Below are 8,977 nucleotides of genomic sequence, written 5' to 3' on the forward strand. Positions count from 1 at the left end.
CTCTTATCTTTAGACTATTGCCGACTCATTCAGAAAAAAAACTTACAAAGCAGACAAAATACTTTTCATAAGGCAGATAAACCCACACCTAGGATACAGCATCCTCTGTAGGGAGAGAGAGATAGTGAGTGTGTGTGTGTGTGTCCAAAGGCTGGGGGGGCAGACAGAGACTTGTCCATGCACTTGCACTAAGTCTTAAACTCTGAGACTGCACCGCACATTGTAAAGTAGAAAGCAAGTAGGTTGTGGGGCGCTCCAGGCTGGCATCTTGGAATCTGGAGGCCCGACCAGGGCAGTCAGGGCTCCATTGCAGGAACAGCGAAGGCCCCAGACTTGGCTTCCCTTTCAAAGCCCCCATTTGGGACAGTCAGGTCCTGCCATTTGCAGCTAACAGTGCTGCCCCGAACCTGGGAGGGGGTGGTACCCAAGCTACCCAGGGTCCCTAGGTGCCCTCAGGTCTCTGGGTATCTCTGACGTCCTGACTCTTATCCACCTGACAGATTGGCCCATTGGTTCTGAGAGAGTTGGGGAACACCCCGTGACCCCGGTAGGCAAGTTCTAGGGACTGTGAGGAGGGGAGGGAGAGAGTGCTTGGAGCTTAGCCCTTTTCCAAAATAAATACAATTCACTGCCATCAGGTCAATGCTGACTCATAGTAACCCTTTAGGACTGGGTAGGGTCGCCCCTGTGGGTTTAAGAGACTATTTACAGACACAGAAAACCCCTCCTTTCTAGGAGAGACTAATGGTTCAGAACTTATGACCTTGTGGATTGCAGCCCAACACATCACCATTACACCACCAGGGCCCTTTTCCAGGCTCCCTTTAAAGGCACAGTCTAAAAACTGCTTGCTTGGCAAACATAACTTCGTCCTGGATCCTTGCTCCTGAGGGATCCTTTCAGCCTTGAGCTCCCGAGAAGTAGGCAAGTGTCAAGAGCCGGGGTGCAGCAGCAAGGCCTGGTGCTCCTTTATTAAGCCGTGATCTCGGGAGCAGCAGGACTGCTGCATTCGTCTCGGCCGCCCGATGGAACGCCCAGGTTACAGCCCATCAGTCGCAGGGATTGGCCAGCTCCTGGTGCAAAGATGGGGGCGGTGGGTGGCATGGGGAGGGAGCTTTGAGGGACCCAGTCCAAACGGCCAGCAGCAGGCTGGCCGCTGAGCCAGCAAAGCTGCTGCCAGGCGGAGGGAGGAAGGAGGTGAAGGTCTTGTGCTGGGCTGCGGCTGCGCTGGTGTGGGCAGCAGAGGGAGCACGGAGTGGCGCCTCCCCCTGCCACTAGGCTCCAGGCCGCTGGGCTTAGCTGGACACTTTCTTCTGGTCCTGCAGGGAGCGGAACAGCTGCCTCAGCTGCTTTTTCCGATCGTTGATGCAGCCTGGAAGGGAAGTGGGGTGTTGGCTGGGCCAGCTGTCCTGGATGAGAACAGGGGCCAGGGGGCTGCAGCCACGGGTGGCTGGTGGTCTGCATCCGTGGTCCCCAAGCAGGCGGTTGACTTCTGTGGGCCCCAGTGTTCTCGTGTGTCGACTGGGTACATGATGCCCGCCTTCGGGACAGGGTGCAAAACCCAAACCAAACTCACTGCCATCGAGTCGATGCCAACCCACAGCGGCCCTGGAGGACAGGGGAGAGCCACCCGTGAGTTTCCCAGTGACGTTCACAGGTGCAGAAAGCCCTGTCTTTCTCCCCCAGAGCGGCTGGTGGTTTCAACCTGCTGACCTTGCAGTTTGCAGCCTCATTCCTAACCACTACCCCACCAGGGCTCCTTGGACAGGATGCAAGGATCAGCCCGGGCTGCCCAAGGTGCTAGACATGAATTCAACTCTTGCATCTTCATACACAGGTGTGGGTGGTACAGACACCCCATGTGACAGGAAAGGACACTGCGACTCAGAGAGCTTCACCCCCCCAAGTCGCACACGAAGGAGTGCACTGGGATTTGAACGCAGGCCCAAGCGCTTAACTACTTCCCTGGCACTGCTTTTCTTCACTGTTTTGCTCAGCAAAATGCATTTTGAACCAGCGCAGCGCGGGGACCTCACAGTTGCTCAGTAAACAGTCTTCCCCGTGTGCGACGCATGCTCTGCTAATAGAAGACTTGGGTGCAGGTGGACCAGGGTCTCGGGGCAACATGCCAGGTGGTCCACACAGAGCTGCCACCCAGGATGGCACCTGGTTCCCTGCTTCCGGTTTGCTCTTGGAGCTGAGCCTGGAGGCCACTCCAGGGGCCATTTGACCTTGTCCCAAGTGAGAGAGCATTCGCGGAGGTAGTCTTGAGTGCTGGTGGAATGAATGAATGGGCCCTATGACTACATGGACTGACTGGAGTGCCATCGCTTTTTAGAACATCAAAATCTCCCAGCTGCCTTGTGGGTACACACTCCCCACCCATCAGAGTTTTCCTGGGCTGAGAGTCACCGTGTAACCATGGGCGACCAGTGTCACGACCAAGGGGATCTCCACGTGGCAGGGCGCAGAGAGGCCAGAGGGGGTCCCTGCTGGCTTGCCCTGACCAAGATTTCCTGTGGCCAAGACAAATCATCCCAATTCACATCAACCCCTGCAAGGATGGGTTGCTTCCTTGCCTTAGGGGGCAAAAAAAAAAGAGCCACCACATACAAAATGTAAAAAGCAAATGACAAACTCAGGAAAATGTTTACAGAAAGCTTGAAAAGGGTAATAGCTTTAACATATTACAGTCCATAGCCTTTACAGATCTGGGGGAAACGAGTAAACATCCCACCCACCCCACCAAACAAGACGGATACGGAGTGTGGATGGCTGTAAGAGAAGACGTGCAAACGCAGGGGATGAAACCCACACTTCTCAGCAACCAGTCACGCACGTCAAGCCACGAGTCAGCACTTGCACCCGCCAAGCTGGCAAACTTTCTGTTTTACTCCCTTTAATTCTAAGCTGGCGAATTAGTGTGCTCTTTCTGGAGCGCAATTTGGCTGCACTAAGTGCACCCCTGTGACCCAGGCGTTCTCTAGGAATCTGTCCTAAGGGAACCACTACACTTTCCTTCTGTCGGGATGGCACTGTGGCAGTATCGAGAAGGAGTGAAACACTGGGATTGTTTCTAGGGTCCCATGATAAAGAAATCAGGTTGGAAAATTCTGACCTGAGGAAGACAAAAATCCTTACAATGGGATTAAGAACCAACATCGTGATACATGGTGAAGAAATTGACATTGTCAAGGATTTAATTCTTCGGGACCAGCTACCAATGACCGTGGCAGTGGCAGAAATCACACCATATATTGCATCCGGAAAATCTGCTACAAAAGACCTCCAGAAAGTGTTAAAGGGCAGAGATGTTACTTTGAAGACTGGTGAGCCCACCACGCCATGGTACATTCAGTCGCCTCACATGCATGGGGAAGCTGGACAGGGGCAAGGAAGACCAGAGAATGGATACATGCGAATGGTGAGGGCGGTGAAGAACGTGGACTGTCCCATGGACCGCCAGACCAGAAAACAAACAAAACCAAGCTCACTGCCTGTCAAATCAATTCCAACTCAGAGTGACTCTATAGGACAGGGTAGAATGAGCCTGGTGGGTCTGAGACCGGCCTTCTTCGCAGGAGTAGAAAGGCTCATCTTTCTCCCGCGGAGCAGCTGGGGGTTTTGAACTGCTAACCTTTCAGTTATCAACCCACGACGCCACCAGCAAATCCGCCAGAATGCTCTTTAGAGGTGAGGATGGTGAGGCTCGATCTCAAGTACTCTGGCTATGTCATCAGAAAGGGCCCATCGCTGGAGGACGCCGTGCTTGGTAGCAAAGTTGAGGGTCAGTGGACAAAAGGAAGACCCTCAGTCAGGTCACTGACCGGCGGCTGCCACGCTGGGCTCAAACGTGGTTTGGAAGGACGGCACGTGACAGGGCAGTGCTGTATTCTGTTACTTGTGTGTACAGTTGCCAAGAGGCGGCGCGAATGCAAAAGTACCGGACAACGAGCACAACAACCGTGGCGGGAACCCGTGCAGCAGCGTGACCATTCTGTGTGGCTCGAGCAAGGGAGGAAGAGCCGAGGAGTTAAGCGTTCAAGTCTTAGAGCCAGATGTGAGTTCAGACTTCTGGTTCATCACTTGAAACAGCCCTTCGGCAAGTGACATCATGTGCCGAGCCCATTTCCTCATCCGCAAAAAGGCAGGAGAAGCTGCCTGGAGATGAGCTAGTGTAATAGTGATGTGGGCCAGCTGGCCAAATGGTGCGTCCCAAATGTAGCTTCTGATCGACAGTGTGGAATGACACGGGAAAACAGTCCTCGGAAAAGTGGGACCCAAAACTCTAGCCAAGACCAATGTTGTAAAAGAAAAAGCATCGAACTATGCACTTAAAAAAAAACTGGGAAGAAATACACCAGCTTGTTCCGCCTGGTTATGTCTGGGTGGTTTCTAATTCCCTCCTTTAGTTTTCAAATAGCCTACAAGGAGTGGGAATTCTTTTTATAATCGGGGAAATTCCACGGTTTCAAAACCAGGCTTCAAGTCGAGCCCTGAAGTCCTTACGTTCTCCAAACATATTATGGGTCTTTCTTCTGGGCTCTTTTCCACTTGAGTCTCTTAAATGCCACCTTCCCTTGCAGCTGCCGGAGGGATCATCTCTGCATCCCGGGCTCTCTTCCAGGCATATACTGAGATCACAGTAGCACCTGTCGCAGTCCAGTGAACTCTGACTCGCGGCGACCTCATGTGTGTTCGAATAAGACCTTGTTTCACAGGGCTGTCAGTGGGTGGTTTTCAAAAGTGGACTGCCAGGGCTTTCCTCTGAGGCACCTTAGAAATGGACTTGAAATCTCCAACCTTGCAGTTAGCAGCTGAGCACGTTAGCCAGTTACATCCCCTAGGGACTCCCTATAGATGGAGCCCTAGTAGCGTAGTGGGTTATGTGCTGGGCTGCTAACGGCAAGGTCAGCAGTTCGAAACCAGCAGCTGCTCCTGTGAGAAAGACAAGGCTTTCTACTGTCAAGAGTTACGGGGTCGGAAACCCACTGGGGCAGTTCTACTCTGTTCTGTTGACTGGACGGCAGTGTGAGACCATGACAGTGAGACAGGAACTCATCTCTGTCTCACAGATGAGGAAGCTGAACCACAGAGAGGCTAAGTACGTTGCCGAGGTCACACAGCTGGTGCACAGCAGATTGAATATAGTCGAACCAGCGCGAAGGCGGTTTCCTAAACTCGCAGGCACCTCTATGACACACGCCCAGCATCTGCTCCCTCCCTAGCCCCACATACCTAGGTGTGTATTGGTCACAAAGTTCCCTGGCAGGTCAGGGGTCCCCTCTTCTCTGCTGACAGGACCGTCATTCCACATGAGGTCAAAGCCCCCAACTCGCTTCTCCCTTCCTGTGAGCCTGGATAGGTTGGAGGGGGGAGAAGAGTTAACGAATGTACATCGGGGGTGGGTGGGTCCCTAGGCTCACGACAGGTCCTTTCCTCACTCTAACTTTACCAACCATGCCCAAATTCCTTTTGTGCACTCACTCACTGCACATTTCCCTGGTGCCCACATAGGGTCTCAGGGGGTGGGGTGGGTGAGTGGTGGTTCTCTAGCTGTGTCCCCAAGGCTTCCATACTTGCCCTTGGTAACATGCACCTACTTGTGATTTGGGGATTCAAGGCCAATTTCCTCCCGAGACAAGATGCTGTGAGTCCCGGGCCAGGCACTGGCCAGGCTCAAATGTTTGAGGAATGCTCTCTGCCTGCTCAGCGCCCATGCCACCTTCCTTCGGCTTTTCCTTTGAGAACCCTCTTCTTCCCCACTCTCACCCCCAGTCTGCAGGGCTTGGGTGGGGTTCGCCCCCACACCGACTGGGTCACAGTGATTGGTTCAGAGATGGGCGTGTGACCCAGTCCCCACCAATGAGAGGCAGCCCTGGTACTTTTGCTGGAATGATTGGGATAAAGTAAAAACAGGGAAAAGAAATGAAGAGAGACAACAAAAGATGGAGACAGACAGACAGACAGGCAGGCAGAGCACATAAGCCAGCCATCGTCAATTGAGCACCTGGATCAAGCCATTCCTGAAGGTAGACCCTGGATTTTACCACTCTGTGAGTCAATAAATCCTTTTGCCCTCCTTGGCGTAAGCCGCTTAGAGGTGAGTTTCTGTCGTTTGCCACTGAAACTGTCCTGACATCTATCGGATGCGGCGGTGGTGGATCTGACACAGACTCTGCTTCTCCAAGATGAGCTGCCAGCTCCCCGACCCCAACAACAAACGTGTAGTGAGCACTTCCTGGGAGTGAGGTGTTTCACCATGTGTTCTCTTGCTAGCAGCCCATGAGGTAGACAGTGCATCCCATTTTACAGATGAGGAAACTGAGGCTCCGACAGGCAAAGTGACCAGCCCACTGTCCCCAGGTCAAGGACATTCTACTGGATGGAGTCTCAGAAAGTACAGCTGCCTGGCCTTTGCCCTGTGTGGACATTATCAGCTCCTCCATCTGCAAAATGGGTCAGGGCCACCCCCACGGGGCCAAGGCTCTCTCAAGCACCGAGGTGCAGTGATCTCTCCCCACTCACCTGGCCTCCATGTCCACGACGTTCAGGGTGTCTTCCAGGAGGCACGTCTTTAGCTCATAGTCCTCCTGACTGCTGGCCGTCAGCGACGGCGACGCATTGACCTCCAGGAGCCACCTGGGAAAGGAGGGCGAGAACAGCCTGAGGGTTACCTAGTCCCTAAGCCCCTGGGACTCCAAACCCAAACCCAAACTCAACCCAAACTCTGCCATCGAGCCGATTCCGATTCATGGCGGCCCTGTAGGACAGGGGAGAACTGCCCGTGCGCTTCCGAGACGGCAACTCTTTGTGGGAGGAAAGAGCCTCATCTGTCTTCTGTGGAGCAGCTGGTGGTTTCAAACAGTTGACCATTGCGGTTCGCAGCCCAGTGCTTAGCCAGGTCGCCGCCAGGGCTCCCCCTGGGATGCCGCTGAGTCTGCATTCCACTGGCGGGCCCCCCCTGCTTCCTTCTGATTTCAAGAAAGGCTCCCGTGGCTAAAACTTTTGGAAACCCTTTGACATAAACTCCAAGCCCTCACAGGGGCTGGGCAGACAACTTAATGAGGGAAGATGGGGCCGTGCGGGACTGGTTATGGGAGGGGGATGTCATGTTCTTCCCCCGTGTTCTTCCCTCTTCCCATAGAGACGGGAACACACGGACCACTTCTCTTTGCTCTTCGTTTCACTGTAAGACGGACAACGGCCAAAGTTTTCCGACATGACAGCCCGCCTGCCTGGTCAGGGAATGAGGGCACTGTAAGGAAGGGTGGCGACCGTGGGGAACTGGCACGGGCACGCCACGTCTCCAGGGGTGACTAGGAGCAGCTCTGGCAGAGTGTTGCCCTGGGGAGGTGTGAGCCCAGAGGACCCAGAGTGTCTCTGGACTTTTTCCCAAAAAGCCAAGCTTCAGGGTCTTGAGTGAACATCTTCCAAGTGTTAAGAGCTGGTCAGTGAGCTTAAAGTAAACACAGATGCATTCTGAGGGCCGAAACCAAAGCGTCTGCAGATGAAGGAAAACAGCCTCCGGGCTGCCACTTTGCCCTGTCTAGCTTTGTGGGACGCCTCCCTCTACAGGCAGGACCTGAGCACAGAGCATGAGGCCCACGGAGCAGGTCACTGGGAGCCCAGGGTTCCCAGGGTGGCTTTCCATGATACGCTGCCTCCTCGCGAGTGAGCCTGCCCATCTGTGTGGGCTCTAATGCCCCACAACCACAGCCCACCGGGCTGGGGGACCCTGTCTCCATTCCCGCCTCAGACTGCTGCTCTTCCCAGTATCTGCAGGGAGACCTGAGGTGGGTTCCTGTGGCCAACAGTGCTGGTGGGGACAACTTGGCCCTGACTGTGCTGTGCACTCCCTCCCTGCCCACTGGGCTTCCGTACCCTATCCTGCCAGCTCAGGCCTGGGCTGCTCCTCAGCTTACCCACCTCGAGGGCACTGTGGGCTGCACCACATTCTTGGCAGGGATTGACCCGGTCACAATATTGCCTTTCACGGCACTCTGCCGCCTCAAAGCGCCAAGCTGTCCAGTGGGCGGTCCCTTGCCCAACCATTCGAGGGGGAACCCCTGGCTCGGCGGTGTTCAGGAGCAGGCCTCCTGGCCAGACTCCCTGCTCTCGGCCCTGTGGGCAGCGTCCCTCTTATTCCTTATCATAGCCCTACCAAGTACCAGGGGGTTTTAAGACGTTCGTGGGGGTAAGTCCCTTCTCTTTTCATGTTTCCACCAGTGTTCGGAGGCCTGGGCCTATAGGTGCCAGCCGTCTCCATTCTCACCCACGCACTGGCATCAGTCCAGGTCGACTCACGGAGATCCTGTAAGGCAGAGGAGAACTGCCCCTGTGGGGTTCCAAAATTGTAACTCTTCCGGGAGCAGAAAGCCGTGGTTTGAAGCTGCTGACCTCGCCGTCTGCAGGCCCAGCACGTGATCACTACACCACCTTCCCCATGGGACAGATGGACCAGAAGGCGCCCGCCCAAGGCCACACGCCGTGGTCAGTGGCTGCGCATTGACTCAAACGCGGGATGTCTGGATGCAAAGCGTGAGAGCGCTGCCCCTGGACTCTCACCCCGCACCCCCCCTACCCGGCAGCCGGCGCCCCTCTGCTCACGGCTTGAGGTCCTGGTCGATGAGGATGTCGTAGCCGTAGAGCTCGAAGCAGTGCTTGTCGCTGATGATGACCTTCTGCACGCTCTGCAGGCTCTTGACAAAGATGTTGTCCATGTTGCTGAAGAGCGTCTCCACCGCCTGCGGCCCGTGCTTGGACGCCAGGTACTGCCGGAAGCGCTGCAGCATCCACTTGCAGCCCTGAGCAAGGAGCGGCCTCCAGGAGCCCTGCCAGCCTAAGAACCGCGCTCAGCCTAGCCCAGGGACCTGGGGCCGGAGCCCTGGGTGGGGATTCTGGGTCCGTCCTCCTGGGGAAGGGCGGGGCTAGATCCTGTCGGTCCTAGGGAAATGGTGGCCCTTTTGGGAACAGA

The 8,977-nt window shown here is 55.2% G+C and overlaps 1 protein-coding gene across 1 annotated transcript in view; it reads right to left on the bottom strand.

The window, feature by feature from the left end:
- Positions 1-1,060: 1,060 nt before the first annotated feature.
- The window catches only part of TTLL9 (tubulin tyrosine ligase like 9), a 48,234-nt gene continuing 40,317 nt past the window's right edge, over positions 1,061-8,977 (bottom strand). The window contains exons 11-14 of the mRNA XM_004698216.2: positions 8,611-8,807; positions 6,529-6,642; positions 5,239-5,357; positions 1,061-1,372 (exon numbers count right to left, since the gene is read on the bottom strand). Of these exons, the coding sequence (XP_004698273.1) occupies positions 1,296-1,372; positions 5,239-5,357; positions 6,529-6,642; positions 8,611-8,807 (507 nt within the window). The 3' untranslated portion in view covers positions 1,061-1,295. The remainder of the gene's footprint in view (positions 1,373-5,238; positions 5,358-6,528; positions 6,643-8,610; positions 8,808-8,977) is intronic.

Source organism: Echinops telfairi, unplaced genomic scaffold (assembly GCF_000313985.2).
Source record: "Echinops telfairi isolate 266 unplaced genomic scaffold, ASM31398v2 ScPeMD7_5592;HRSCAF=6446, whole genome shotgun sequence".
Taxonomy (NCBI): domain Eukaryota; kingdom Metazoa; phylum Chordata; class Mammalia; order Afrosoricida; family Tenrecidae; genus Echinops; species Echinops telfairi.